Source organism: Ursus americanus, chromosome 12 (assembly GCF_024610735.1).
Source record: "Ursus americanus isolate L20-20 chromosome 12, mUrsAme1.1.p, whole genome shotgun sequence".
Taxonomy (NCBI): domain Eukaryota; kingdom Metazoa; phylum Chordata; class Mammalia; order Carnivora; family Ursidae; genus Ursus; species Ursus americanus.
In genome coordinates, this window is record NC_142138.1 from 6,428,774 (window position 1) to 6,445,172 (window position 16,399).

At 36.1% G+C, this 16,399-nt stretch overlaps 1 protein-coding gene across 2 annotated transcripts in view; it reads right to left on the minus strand.

Annotated features, from left to right (window-relative positions):
• Positions 1–16,399, minus strand: part of SPATA6 (spermatogenesis associated 6) — a 152,093-nt gene that overhangs the window by 122,986 nt on the left and 12,708 nt on the right. For both annotated transcript variants that reach the window (XM_045799593.2, XM_045799591.2), the window contains exons 2-3: positions 10,208–10,345; positions 8,950–8,998 (exon numbers count right to left, since the gene is read on the minus strand). In XM_045799593.2, coding sequence (XP_045655549.1) covers positions 8,950–8,998; positions 10,208–10,345 — 187 coding nt within the window. The remainder of the gene's footprint in view (positions 1–8,949; positions 8,999–10,207; positions 10,346–16,399) is intronic.

The following is a 16,399-nucleotide window of genomic DNA, read 5'->3' on the forward strand; positions in this document are numbered from 1 at the left end:
ATAATTTTGCTACCAGAAATTTTACTACAATACATGAGGTGAAGATTCAGGAAGATAAAACGGAGCTACAACATAAATGTATCAATATGGGTCCAATCAGGAGAGAGGAACCACACAAGGAAAATTTAATATAAAGAACTATTAACTATATTGGAGTTAAAGTAATAGGGGATTGCCTAGCTGTAAGAGAACGTAAAAGAATATGGGAATAGCAGATCAAAGAACTAGCCATTACTCCTGGGGCTCAGAGCACCCAAGGAAGAGTTCTCCCCAAGCTCTCCTCTCCAGGGCTGGGATCCAGGACTTGTTCAAGAGGGTACAACCTTTGCTCACTGAAAGAAGTTGCTCACTTACTGGAAATCTGCCTAAGGAACTTGTCAGAAATCAACCACATGGGGTGCCAGGGAGGTTATTCACAGAGAGGTGTTTCACCAGAGGCACTTCAATACAAAACTACAAACAATACACAATGCAGACCACGCTACAAACGGGGACAGCTAGAGGACACTGCTGTCGGACACCCTGTACCGCAACACCTGAGTGCCAGGGAAGGCGCAAGCCCCACAGGAGTCTGCTGTGGGAAAAAGCCAGCACGCCAGCACCTGGAAGCAAAACCATTTCCCTCTGGAACATTACTCCAGGGCCCTCTACTCCATGAAGCTTCAGTGCCCACCGAGAAAAAAAAAATATTTAAAGGAACCAGATCAGTTTCCACAGAGCGGGCAAAAAGACTGAACTTGGAACTGAGGGGTAAGAAATCAATAACTAGCACATTATATGAAGCAAAAGCTGAAATAAATGAAAAGAGAAACAGAAAATTCAGTAATTATAGCTGGACATTCAAATGCCCTTCTCTTGGTAACTGATAAAACAATCAGGCCTTCCTTACCCCTCAAGAGATAAAATCAGCAAGAATATGAAAGGCTTAAACATTATCAACCAACCTGACCTAACAGAAATAGATTGGTATAGAATATCTCAACCAACATCAGCAAAATACACATTCTTTTCAAGGGCAATTGGAATATCATCAAGGAAAGAAACCTTAGGATATGCCATAAATACGTCTCAGTAAATTCAAAAGAACTGAAATCCTATAAAGTACTACCACAGTAGAATTAAATTTGAAATCAACATTGTAAAGACATGTAGAAAATATGAAAATATTTGGAAATGAAAGAACATATTTCAAAATAACCCAAAGATCAAAGAAGAAATCACACACACACACATAAAAATTAGACAATATCTCAAAACTAATGGAAACAAAAAAATAACATCAAAATTTAATAAATGCAGCAAAATCAGTGTGTAGAAAGAAATTTTAGCTTTAAATGCTTATACTAGAAAAGCAAAAATATCTAAAATCAATCACCTAAACTTCTATTTTAAGAAACTAGGAAAGGAAGAGCAAAGCATGCACCAAGCAGGTAGAAGAAAGAATAATAAAGATTAAAATAAAAATCGGTAAAATTGAAAATCGAAAAACAGAGAAATATCATGAAATTAAAAAGTGGTTCTTCAAAATTATCAACAAAATTGATAAGCCTTTAGGCTCAGACATCCAAGAAAAAAAGAGAAAAGGCAAATTATCAAAAGCAGGAATGAAATAAGAAACATCACTACTAATCCTCCCAAAATCAAAAATATAAGAGGAAAGTATGAACAACTTTAAGCAAACAAAATAGACACCTTAGACAAATTTCTGGAAAGACACAAATACCAGAGTTAACTCAAGAAGAAATAGATACATAAGAAAGAATTGATATAGTAATTTAACCTCCCTCCCACAAAAGAGCCCACGTCTAGGTGAATTCTCACAAACACTTAAAGATAAAATAATATCAATGGGGGCAACTGGGTGGTTCAACTGGTTAAGCGGCCGACTCTTGGTTTCAGCTCAGGTCATGATCTCATGGTCAGTGCAGAACCTGCTTCAGATTCTCTCTCCCTCTCCCTCCGGCTCACTCTCTCTCTCAAATAAAGAAAATCTTAAAAAAAAAAAAATCAATCCTATACAAACTCTTCCAGGAAACAGACAAAGAGGACACATTTCTCAATTCATTTTATGAGGCTAGTATTACCTTGATAACCGAGCAAGACAGAAAAATTACAAAACTACAGACCAAGTTTCTCATAAATAGATATAAAAATCATTAACAGGAGCACCTGGGTGGCTCAGTAGGTTAAGCATCCAACTCTTGATCTCAGCTCAGTCTTGACTTCAGAGTTGTGTGTTCAAGCCCTGCATTGGGCTCCACTCTGGGTGTGGACACTACTTAAAAACCTATATCATTGATGGGTAGGGGGATGGGGTAGTTGGGTGATGGGCATTATGGAGGGCATTTGATGTAATGAACACTGGGTGTTACATGCAACTGATGAATCACTAAATTCTACCCCTGAAACTAATAATACACTATACGTTAACTAAATTGAATTTAAATTAAAATTTTTTAAAAATCATTAACAAATATTAGCAAACTGAATCCAGGAAAATATAAAAAGGATTATATACCATAACCAATTAGGATTTTTCCCAAGAGTGAAAGAAAGTTGATATACCATTGGAAAATCCATAATTTAATAAACCATATTAATAGAATAAAGGGGAAAACACATGAAAAACACATAGAAAAGCATATGACAAAACTCAATACCCATGCATGATAAAAACTCTCAACCAGTTAGGAATAGATTTCTTCATCTTTTATCAGTGATAGATTTCCTAATAAGAGGGGTTTTTTTTAATCTACAATAAAAACTACAGCTAACATCAAATTTAATAGAAATACTGTTTTCCCCTCATATCAGAAACAAAGCAAGAATGTTTGTTTTCACCACTTCTTTTCAACATTGTATTAGAGGATCAAACCAAGGCAATAGGGCAAGAAAAACATTAAAGGCATACAGATTAGGGGCACCTGAGTGGACAGTTAAGCATCTGACTTTTGATTTTGGTTCAGGCCATGATCTTGGGTTGGGAGATCGAGCCTCGAATCAGGCTGTATTCTCAGCAGGCATTCTGCTGGAGATTCTCTCTCTCCCTCTGCCCCTCCCCCACCAAAATAAATAAATAAATCTTTTAAAAAATTTTAAAAATAAAGGCATACGGATTAGAACGAAAAAAGTAAAACTGCCTTTATTCCCAGGCCAAATAATTCTGTATATAAAAATTAATCTACCAAAAAATCAACAACAACAATAAAAACCCTACTTGAACTAGTAAGTTTAGCAGGTTCAGGGTTCAAGATAAATATGTAAAATCAATTTTATTTCTACAGAATAGCAAATAAGAATTCAAAAATAAAATTAAGAAAACAATTCTATTTTTTTAGCAGCAAGAATGACAGACTTAGAAATAAATTTAACAATAGCATCAAAAAGAATAACAAACTTAGAAATAAATTTAACAAAAGAAACGCATGACCTGTGTACTAAAAACTCCAAAACACTGCTGAGAGAAATTAAAGATCGTCCAAGAAAATAAACAAACACACCAAGTTCTTATATCAGAGAGCTCATCCTTTATGAAGGCATCAACACTATTCCTATTCAACACTCTTCCCCTCAAATTCTCATACAAAAATTGACAAGCTGACTCTAAAACGTATATGGAATGCAATGAACCTAGGAATAGTAAAAACAAACCAACAAACAAAACAAAGTTGAAGGACTTAACCTGATTTCAAAGCTTACTATAAAGCCACAGTAATCAAGACAGTCCTATTGACATGATAGCCATACAGATGAATGGAACTGGCTAAGAGTTTACAAACCCCTCACATTTATAGTCCATTGGTTTTCAAAACAGATGTAAGGACAAAGGGGGAAAGGATAGTCTTTAGCAAATGCTGGGACAACCGGAGAGCCATATTCTGAAAAGAAAAGAAAAAGAAAAAAAAAAGAACTCGACTTTTACCTCTCATCATAGACAAAAATTAACTCAAAATGGATCATAAGCCTAAATGTAAGGAGTAAAACTACAAAATTTCTAGAAAAAAAAAAGGGGGAATATTTTTGTGACCTTGGATTAAGCGAAGATTTCATAGATATGACACCAAAAATATGATCCATATAAGAAAGATATTGATACACTGGACTTCATAGCTTTTATCCTTCAAAAGATACCATTAAGAGAATAAAAGACAAGCCACAGACTGGGAAAAAAATATTTACAAATCATATATCTGATAAAGGACTTATATTTAGAATATAAAAAAAAAACTTTTTATAAAACCTTACAACTCAATAAAAAGCCAAACAACCCAATACAAAAATTGGCAAAAGATCTGGATAAGCATTTTAGAAAATATATGAATACCCAATAAGCAAATGGAAAGATCTCAACATCATTAGTCATTATTGAAATGCAAATTAAAAATACAATGAGATAGCATTACATATCCACCAAAATGTCCATATAGTAGTCGCCTGGATTTATCCTTGGGCGATGCGTTCCAAGTGGACCTTCTGTGGATGCCTGAAACCACGGATAGTACCGAACCCTAGACATCCTGTGTTTTTTCCTATACATTCATAACTGTGATAAAGTTTAATTTATAAATTAGGCACAGTAAGAGATTAACAATAACTAATAAAATAGAACAATCGTAACAATATACTGTAATGAAAGTTATGTGAATGTGGTCTCTCTGTCTCTCAAAATGCCTTATTATAATCACACTTTCTTACTGTAATCACACTTTCTTACTGTAATCACCCTTCTTGTGATGATGAGAGATGATAAAATGCCTACATGATGAGATGAAGTGAGGTGAATGTCACAGGCACTATGACACAGCACTGGGCTGCTACTGACCTGAAGAAACGTCAGAAGGAGAATCATTGGCTTCTGGGCCCTGGCTGATCATGAATAACTGAAACTGTAGAAAGTGGAAATGACTAATAAGGGGCCTACTCTGCTCCAAAAGATTGGCAATATCAAGTTGCGGGGATGGTGTGGAAAACCTGAAACCATTGTACGTTGCTGGTGGGAATTAAAATGGTACAGTAACTTTCAAAAACAGGTGGACGGTTTCTTAAAAAGTTAAACATGGGGCACCTGGGTGGTTCAGTCAGTTAAGCATCTGCCTTCGGCTCAGGTCATGGCCCTAGGTCCTGAGACCCGGCCCCGCATCAGTCTGCTACTCCCCCCTCTCCCTCTGCCCCTCCCCTCCACTCATGCTCTCTCTCACTGTCTCACTCACTCTCTCAAATGAATAAAATAGTAAAATCCTTTTAAAAAGTTAAACATATGCATAGTACACAATCCAGTTCATACCCATATATTCACAGCCATATGTTCATATGTTCATAGCAGCCAAAAACTAGAAATAGTCCAAGCGTTTACCCAAATGACCATAAAAGTGAAAGAATGTCAAGTGCAGAGAAACAGTTTAGGAGAACTGCCTCCATGAACTATCAGATCTCTGATCCATAAACAGGACGTGTCATTTCATTTCGGTTTTTTTACCTAATCTTTAATTTCACTCGGCACAGTTTTGGAGTTTGGGAAAGGGAAAAAAAATTCATACACTAGAATACTAATGGGTCAATAAAGAGGAATGAACTACTAATACATAGAACAACATGGATAGATCTCAAAAATATTATTTTAAGTAAAAGAAGCCAGACACAAAAGACTACATATTATATTAATCTATTTACATGAAATTTCTAGAAAAGGCGAAGAGAGACAGGGGACGGGAAGCAGGCATAAGGAACGACTGTAGACAAGCATCAGGGAACTTTTCGGGTCATGGCAGTATCACAAATTGAATTGTGATGATGGTTCACAACTGTATAAGTTTTCTAGAAATCATTTAACTACAGTTACAACGGTGAATTTTGCGATATGCAAATTATACCTCACTAAAGCTATTACTGCAAGGGAAGAAGAGAAGAATGACTCTGCCTTTCCTACGAGAACTGTGTTTCAGGGTAACAAAATTGCTAATAAAGAAAATTTCTTTTATAGAGGAATTCCAGCTAACAAATACAGAAAGGGACAATATTAGAAAAATCACACTTTGTAATCCCACTTAAAAAATGGATCTCAAAGGGCGCTAAAGCTACTCGATGAAAGACTGCTGAGGAACTTTGCAACAGAGGAATCAGGCTGGTGCTGCCTGGAGCCAAATCATCAATCTTAACATCACTAAACTCAACACCATCAGACTCATATACCCCCTGATATTTTACAAACAAGTGCACAGCATCAACTCTGAAGCATTCTTGCCAAAAAAATAAAATAAGCCTGAATCTAATCAAACCTCTAATTATCAGGTTACATAATACAGAAATAAACAAGCTAAATAACCCTTTAGGAAGCAATCGGTCAAATCCAAGTTGTAGGATATTCTAAAGGACTTGGTTTTTCTAGCAAATTCACAGCATTAAAGGGGTGCCTGGCTGGCTCAGTCAGTGGAGCATATGACTCTTGATGTTGGGGTGGTAGGTTTGAGCCCCACGATGTTTATGGAGATTACTTAAAAATAAAATCTTTAAAAAAAAGTGAGGGACACTACTACAGAAAAAAAGAAATTCAAGAGCCAACCAGCGATACACAGAGTGTGAACCACACCTTGACTGGATTCTGATTTTAGCAAACCAACCGTAGAAAGACATTTTGATGACAACTGGGGAAATCTTCATAATGACTACATATTTGATGTTATTAAAGAAATTATTAATTTTCTTGCATGATACCAGCACAGTGTGTGAGTGTGTGTGTGTGTGTGTGTCTTTATCAGTTGGAGGACATACTAGAGTATCTTTGGTAAAATGGTGTAAAGAATTTTTAAAGATTCCCACAATTACTTTAAGTGGCAGAGTGTACATGTAATAAGATTGATAATATGCTGAAAATTGTTGAAGCTGGACAATAGGTATATTGGGCTTCATCGTCCCATCCTCTCCACTCCACTTTTAATTTTTCATATTAATAAGGTTAGTGGACAATGAAAGACTGTAAAACTAAGAGGAAAAAAAAGTAAAAGAAAAAGGGGGGGCACAGCTCACTAAAGAAGTCAAAAATAACGACTGACGAGGAAGTCATCAGAAGACAGAGAATACATGAAGCCGAGTCTTTGGAGAGCAGAACATAAGGAGAAAATAGAAAATAAACACATAAAAAGAGACCAGAGAAGTAAAGCCAGGGGAATAGTAATATTTAAAGACAGAGCAGAGAAAGACGAGTTTGAGAAAGGTAACAAAAAGTAGAATCGGTAAGGTGGAAGAGACCTAAGAGAAAATCTGAATCAGGAAAATCAAGGCAAGAAAGTTTCCAAATAATAATAACCATTAAGTACTCTTTGTATAGCCCCCAAATTTCAAATCAAATAGAAAAAAAGGGCACTTGGGTAGTTCAGTCGGTTAAGCATTCAACTCTTGGTTTAGGCCCAGGTCCTGATCTCATGGTTTGTGAGATCGAGCCCCATGTGGGGCTCTGCGCTCAGCGAGAGTCTGTTTGGATATTCTCTCCCTCTGTCCCATCTCCCACTCTCCCTCTCCCTCTCTCTCTCTCAAATAAATAAATAAATAAATCTTTAAAAAAATACAAATAGTAAAAAAAGAATTATGTTTCAAATATAATTATCTCATATTTAGATATGAGATAATATCTAGATATTAGATGATATTTAGATATTAGAATTCATATTTTCTAAGATACACAACATAATTTCCCAGATACTGAAGAAGATGTTCAAGAAATATTAACATTTGTTTAATGTTAATTTAAAAAAAGGCATTTACCCACTGGCACCAAATTGCCATCTACCTAATCTACCACAGTGAAAGACAGAATACCAAGTGCTAGAACAACTAAAAGAAAAAATAATAATAAGTATTGACACTGGCCATAAGAGTTCTCTGGAGAAGAATCATTAAACTGTAAGATTCATGAAGATAAGACCGTAAGCTGGCCCTATTTCTCCCCATACACCCAGATTCCAGCATGGTGCCAGGTTCCATGTTTCTACAATGCTTGAGTCCCAGTGGGGTGCAAGGGGGAAGAACAGGTGGCATTGATGATGCCCAATATTGTTGGTGTTTTGCACACAGTTATATATTAGACCACACTGGCGATCTCAGCTCCCTCTCTAATTACAAGGATAAATAACAGAGCTTTTCACTTCATACCCAGAGCTTGAATAACTTCTTCCCAAGTATATATATACTTTTGCATCACTGCTCTCAAAAATAGTTGTATCTTGGGGCGCCTGGGTGGCATAGCGGTTAAGCGTCTGCCTTTGGCTCAGGGCGTGATCCCGGCATTATGGAATCGAGCCCCACATCAGGCTCCTCCGCTATGAGCCTGCTTCTTCCTCTCCCACTCCCCCTGCTTGTGTTCCCTCTCTCGCTGGCTGTCTCTATCTCTGTCAAATAAATAAATGAAATCTTTTTTAAAAAAATAGTTGTATCTTTTTAGAGTTGATTCCTAGTACTTTGAGGAATTTACTATTATTCACAGCCTTGAAAATGTCACTTCAAATAATTTACCAACATATTAGATGCGATACAAAATGCAAATCACATATAATTTTAAGCTACCATCGCTTCAATCTTTTATTATTTCCTATATTAATTTGTAATACACTGAAGTTAAAGACACATGCTTGTTTGCAGGGCAAAGCCCCACCCAAAGTGAGTCTCTATCTTTACATCAAAAGCACTTTGTATCATCTAAATCAATATAAGGTTCAAATAAGTCTTTTTGATTTCACAGACCTAACACAGAAAAAGGAAAAACTCGCAGCCTCTCTGCAGCACATGTATATTTTACTATTTCCAGGTATATTCCGAAAAATGTTTTTAAAAAGTGCTTAAAAAGCCTCAAGATTTTTAAAATTCTTAGTAGACTCTTTTTAACTTTTACCTAACCCAAGATTAATAAGCATAATTCTAAAATGCCCTAGAACCAGGAATTAAAAGTTAAAAACTTACATTCCAGCTGTGCAACCACATCTCCAGGGTCTACTGCTTCAGGGAACACCTATAGCGGGAGAAGGGAGATGCGAGCAAGGTGGAAAAGAGGACGTGAAAGAACATACACATAAAACAGCAGTCTTCATGTTTTCCCTCTCGTTCCCCAAATATTCCTTTCCCAACCAAAGAAACTTTTGATGTCATTGAAGATTGTCACTTGGTCTCTGCTTCCCATGATCACCATGGGGGATTTGACAATTACACATGACGGCCAGCCATCTCTTGCTCTCCAGCTTCACCTCTGCGTCATCTTCACCTCCAGTTCCTCCCCTGTTTGTTTCCATGCTCGTACCAGCCCTCTTGGTGCTCCTCCAACCCATCAAGCTTATTCCCAATGAGAAGCCTTTATATTTGTGATTCCTCTGCTTAGAATGCTTGTCCCCTAGACCTTTGAAAAACTGTCTCATAATTCAGGTTCAGCTTAAATGTTACCGCCTTCTCTGACCACCCTTTAAATCAGGTAATCTCCCTAATCACTCAGGCCCTCTCTGTCCCCTCACCCTCCCTTTATTCTTTTCATGACACTTATCACTATCTAAAGTTGTATTATTCCTGTGTTTACTTGATTATTGTCTGTTTCTCCTATTACAGTGAAAGCTCCAAGAGAGGAGGCTGTTTGTCTTGTTTACCCAGTGCCTAGAACAGTGCATGGAACAGAGCAGGGCATGGGTAATTCCTCGCAGAAGAAGAGGAAAAGAGAGGAAGAAAGGAAGAAAAGGAAGGAAGGAAGGGAAAAAAGGAAGGAATGGGAGGAGAGGGAAGGAAGGAGGAAAGTAGAAGGAAAGAAGGAAATTAAAATAGTGAGGAATATGACTGGAAATAACCAAAAGCAGCAGTTTCAGGGAAAAATGGAAAAGAAACTCAGAAAGAAGTACCACGAGATAGCCATAGTAAAAATAAAACCGATTTTTACCAATTAATGTCCCTTCTCTCTCCTTTTTATAAAAATTATTTAATACTCAAAATACTCTATTTTACATAAAGCCCACTAACATAATTTTAGAAATAAACTGATCCATCATGAAAAAGAGGCAACTGATTCAATGCATAACAGAATGCATATTTATTTTCAGGCTTCCAGGTTCAAATTACAAATCTCCTTTTGAATGAAACCGATGTATACAGTTGGCAACAATAATTTGTGTTCTGGGCTTTTATTAAAAATTTGGAAGTACTCCGATTATTTGTTAATATTTAATCTGATATTTGAACTCACCTTTTCAAACACCATTCTGGCATTGAAGACCAGTGGAAAATTGGCTGGGACACATTGTGTCTTTTTGTATTGGCCAAACACACAGATGCTAAGATAGATGTCCTCCTTGTCTTTCAGCACCACTCCTGGACAAGTTACCTGAATGAAATTAGAGAGAGATGTGACTGCTTTATGAATTCCCTGAACTACCCTACTAGAATAATTTACAAGGCATTACATAAAAATACTAGTCTAAGCTAATAAAAATACGCACAAATAAAAAAAGGAGAGAGAGAGATTCTAATGTTTACAGAGTTACATGAAATGCCTTTATAACTTCCATCCCTCTGAGAAATCTATGATTCTCCATTTGATTATTTGTGCCACACTTGAAGCTCTGTGTACTGGCTCTGGGGACAGACACTAACAGTCTTCAACAGTCAGCCTTAGGCGCCCACTTCATGCTGAATCCTGACATAAACTTATTCGGCATCATTTAATCACAAAGGATTAAGACTCAGCAGAAACAAAGCAGTATCCTAGAGGATACACAAAAAATTAGTGATGAAAACACAATTCTGACCTGTATCACCCTAAATAGCAGCCCATACACCCTCATCAAAAGCAATATGACAAAGTTTTGAAGCTAGTGAATTATAAGTTTCTAGCCCAATGAAATTTTTTAAAATATGAAATTGCACTTAATTAGCCTAATGATTGAAAGTATAGGCACAAAATATAGGGTTCTAAAAACTACTATGGCTGGCACAGTCTCCCCAGTCCCCGCCATATTTCATTGTCGATGACCAACCACACACTTCAAGGGATATTAAAGGCTCTCTAGGATTTGAATCCAACCTACCCATATAGTAATATTACTCAATGCCTCCCCAATAATACAAAGTATATATTTATTGTCCTCTGAACACACACATTACATTCTTCCACTATCTGGATGGCTACTCCTTACCACTCCATTCCATCTTCTCATTTACACTCACCACTTCCCAAGGCTTACATCAATCAGCGCATCTCCTACACGAAACTTCTCTTGACTCACCAGCTATCATTATTCAATTCAATCTAATTCAAACATTTACTATGAATTTACTATATTCAAGTAAACACATTTTAGATTCTCATAACATTTTGGCCCAATTATTGTCTCCATGCATTTTAATTAAGTGGGTACATTTCACCTCTTTTAATCATAATTCCCTGAGTACAAAAATTTTATTTTCCTCATCCATATATCCAAAAACACAGAATTTTGGTATTTAGAAGAAGCATAGAGATTATCAAGTACAGCTTCATATTTTTTATATATGTAGCAACAGAGCCCCAAGAAAGTATAGATGATTTACTTATTTAAAAGGACTCAGTAGGGGCGCCTGAGTGGCACAGCGGTTAAGCGTCTGCCTCCGGCTCAGGGCGTGATCCCGGCGTTACGGGATCGAGCCCGTCAGGCTCCTCCGCTATGAGCCTGCTTCTTCCTCTCCCACTCCCCCTGCTCGTGTTCCCTCTCTCGCTGGCTGTCTCTATCTCTGTCAAATAAATAAATAAAATCTTTAAAAAAAATAAAAAAAATAAAAAATAAAAAAAATAAAAAAAATAAAAGGACTCAGTAAATGAATCAATACAGTACATTCAAAAGTGCTTAGAAAAGTGCCTAACAGAGCATTCAACCAATACTAGCTATAGTTATTGTTAGACTGAAAATCATTATCATTTGTCATCTCAACACATTACTGCATTGAATAAATGACTAAGACTTCATGTCTCTTTGTACATAGCAGTTAAGATTTATTTTCTGTGCCAGATATTTTGACTCTATCTCCCTCTTACTCTGTTTTTCACTTCTGTCTTAATATATTTCCCACTGATTATTAAAATCTATTAAAATCAAGGTACTCAGCAAATCTCATGCTGTCCATCACCTTCACTTCCTACTCTGCCTCATTAAAATCAAACTTGTTAGAATCCCTCTAACTCCATGTTATCCAATGTGTAGCTGCAAGCCACTTATGCCTATAGCTGTGGCTAGTCCAAAATTGAGATGAACAATGCATGTAAAATACAAGATTTTGAAGATTTTAAAGACTTGTTCAAAAAGATTTTGAAGACTCATTACAAAATCAGCATAAAATATCTCATTAATAACTAACACTTTGAATATATTGATTTAAATAAAATTATTATTTTAAAATTAATTTATCTACTTCTTTTAACTTTTTTTAATGTAGCTGGTAAAAAATTTTAAATTACATCCTTGGTTCAAATTTGTCACTCATATTCTATTCCAACTGAGTAGTGCAGCTGCTCTAATTGTCCTACTAGAAACTACTGATTCTCTTTCCAACGTGTAATATATGCAAGAAGGCATGAGTTTTTCACATCCACATTTCTACAAATTCTGCCATGCTTTAAAAGAACAACCAGAAGCTTTCCAAAAAGAAAGCAGGAAAGGGGGCGTGGGTAAAGAAAATCAGATGGAACAAATAGAAAATAAAAAGCAAAGCGGTTGACTTAAAACAACCATATGGATAATTACATGAATGCAAATATTCTAAGCATTCTAATTAAATGGCAGAAATTGTTCAGATTGGATAAAAAAGCAAGACACAATATGCTGTCTGAAAAAAAAATCACTTTGAAGATAAAGACACACATAGAAAAAGTACTTTCAGAATGGTGGACCAAATACCTCCAAAAATCAGCCCCTCTATACAAGCAAAAGAGACACTACCAACAACTGTCAAAATCAACTTTTTATAGCTCTAGAAATTAATCAGAGATTTGCAACAATCTTAAGAGCATTTATTGGAGAAAAACAGCTGAATTTTGGTTAAAACAATGACATTGTGATATGTTAATGTATTCTACTCCCAATCCCCTCTACTCAGGTCTTCTGTTGAAAACCAAAATCTTCTTCTTGAAAACCAAAATCCTTAGAATTATAGTAGCCATGAAAATCAGCAGTCCCACAGACACTAGTGCTACCCAAAAGCCCCATCCGCAGGGAATTGTCATTATTTTATCTGTCTGACAGTACCCTGGAAACCCTCATTCACAGAGATTCTCTTTATTTGACCTGCATTGGAGTTCACTCATACAAACAGCTTTTCTCCCCAAGGCAATTGTCAAAAACAATCAGAAGCAATTGTTTAACACCACAGATGCCTGAGGCAGTGATCACAATTGAGGCAAACCATAACCTGATCAAAATACTTAAAAGGCACAGCTGGAAAATCATGTACATGGGTGTGGGGGGGTGGTGGCGGGTGCTGTCTTTGAGAAGCTCTAACATATTGTCAGCAATTTAAAAGATCATGCACATGTTCAGGGCTGTGCACGTGCCCAGAAATGACCTGATGAAATCCTAATCTCTCACCTCTGGATGACCTTGAGGCTTTGGGGTACTTGGAAGTGAAGGCTCAGACAGAGTTGTAAACTGCCTGCAGGGCATAGAAAACATGCCCCAATAAGCACACAGAGATCCTCAGCAAAGACTGGAAGACTTATTGGTTAAAGACATTTAAGGATATATAAATCCTGTCACTAGCAAGCCAAGAAGTTAACCAAGCAGAGACTTTGGTGGCCACACATGACAAAGAATACAGACTTTAACTCAGGAAAGTAACTAAACAAACCAAAAGCAACAGCAAACAACAAAAACAGCAAACAATAAACCCTGAGAAATAGGGGGAGTCTGATTTACAGAGTTCCATATTATATAATTTAAAAAGTTCAATTTTCAACAAAAAATATTACATAGAAAGAAACAAGAGTATGACCCATACACAGGGGAAAAGGTAGTCAATAGAAACTCTCTGAGGAAGCCCAGAAGTTGGCCTTACTAAACAGAGATTTTAAATCACCTATTATAAATATGTACAAAGAACTAAAGGAAACCTTGTCTAAATATCTAAAGTAAAGTATGGCAACACGGCAATAATGTCTCATCAAAGAGGGAATATCAATAAATAAATAGAAATTATTTTTTAAAAGAACTAAATAGAAATTCTAGAGTTTAAAAGTACATGACAGAGGGGCGCCTGGGTGGCACAGCGGTTAAGCGCCTGCCTTTGGCTCAGGGCATGATCCCGGCGTTATGGGATCGAGCCCCACATCAGGCTCCTCCGCTATGAGCCTGCTTCTTCCTCTCCCACTCCCCCTGCTTGTGTTCCCTCTCTCGCTGGCTGTCTCTCTCTCTCTGTCAAATAAATAAATAAAATCTTTAAAAAAAAAAAAAAAAGTACATGACAGAAATGAAAAAATTCACTAGAGAAGCTAGCGGAAGAAAGAATAAGTGAACCTGAAAATACGTCAATTGAGAGTATTCAGCCTAAGAAACAGAAAGAAAAAATAAAGAAAAGTGAACAGAATCTCAGAGATCTGTGGGATTCTATTAAGCACAACAACACAGATATAATAGGAGCCCCAGAATAAGAGGAGAAATGGCCAGAAAGAATACTCAAAAAAATAATGGACAAAAACTTCCATAATTTTAATAAAAGCAATCTACACCTCCAACAAACTCAAAGAATTCCAAACCACATACATCACAATCAAACATGAAGACAGAATCTTTAATGCAACACAAGAGAAGTGATTCAGCAGGTAACAAAAATCCTCAATGGGATTAACAGCTGATTTTGCATCAGGAACATGAAGCTAGAAGGAAGTGGGATGACTTATGCAAACTGCTGAAGGAGTTTCAGAATATTTTCATACTGCACTTCAATTCTTTCAGATAAGAATTTAATTTTAACAAAAATTTCCCTTCAAAAAGGAAGGAAAATTAAGATATTCTTGGATGAACAGAAACAGATAATTCATCATTAGCACAACTTCCCTACAAGATATACTAAAGAGAGTCCTTCCGTTGAAATGCAAGGACACTAGACAACAACTCACATTCATGTGGGAAAAAAAAAAAAGAGAGAGAGAGAGAGCACCAGGAAGGAAACTGCATAGATAACTATAACAACAGTATAAATTTTCTTCTCTTATTTCTCCATCCTTATTTCAAATAAAATTACATAAAGCATCAATTATGAAACTGTGTTGATGAGGCTTACCTGTATAAAGATGTAATTTGCATGACAATAAAATCATTAGAAGAGAGGGAATGAAACTAAATAGAAGCAAAAGTTTTGTGTGCTACTCAAATTGAATTGGTATTAATCCATACTAGATTGTTATAAATGAAGATGTTAATTGTGAATCCCAGAACAACCATCACCAAGAAAATAACTAAAAACTATAGTAATAGAAACAAAGGAATTAAAATGGTACACTAGAAAACAGTTAACACAAAAGGCACTAATGCAGAAACAGAGACACAAAGAGACATGACAAGGAGGAAACAAATAGCAAAATGAAAGAGGCCCATCCTACCTTATCTGTGATTACAACTGACCAAATACTCCAAGCGAAGGCAGAACTTCGTAAAATGGATAAAAACTATGATCCGACTATACATTGTCTATAAGAGACACACTTTAGATTCAAAAATGCAAATGAGTTGATAGTAAAAGAATGGGAAAAATGAGCTATGCAAGCAATAACCAAAAGAGAGCTGCAGTAGTTATACTAATATCAGACAAAAAAGACATTAAAACAAAAATTGGTACTAGAAACAAAGAAGGACATTTTATAATGACACAACAATTAAATTAAATATATTACATATATTTCAGGAAAATATATGTGCACTTAAGAGAGCTCCAAAACCCATGAAGCAAAAAAAAAGACAGCTATCTCTCCAAAAAAGATCAACAAATGACCAATAAACTCATGAAAACTGTTCAATATCACTAGTCATTAGGGAAATATAAATCAAAACCATAATGAGATATCTCTTCGCATCCACTAGGATGACTATAATTAAGATGGACAAAAACAAGTTTTGGGGAGCATGCCAAAAAATTGGAACCCTCATACTTTGCTGATGGAAATGCATTAATGGCACAGTCACTGTGGAAAAAAGTTTGGCAGTTCATTAAAAAATCTAAATAGTTACCATAAGATTCAGCAATTTCTAGGTATGTACTCAAGAGTGCTGAAAACACACAGCAACCCAGAAATACATACAAGAGTACAGCAGCATTACTCGTAATAGCCAAAAACTAGATACAATGCAAATGTTCATCAACTGCAGAATGGATTAGCTAAATGCAATATTATCTGACCATAAAAAAGAAGAAAGTA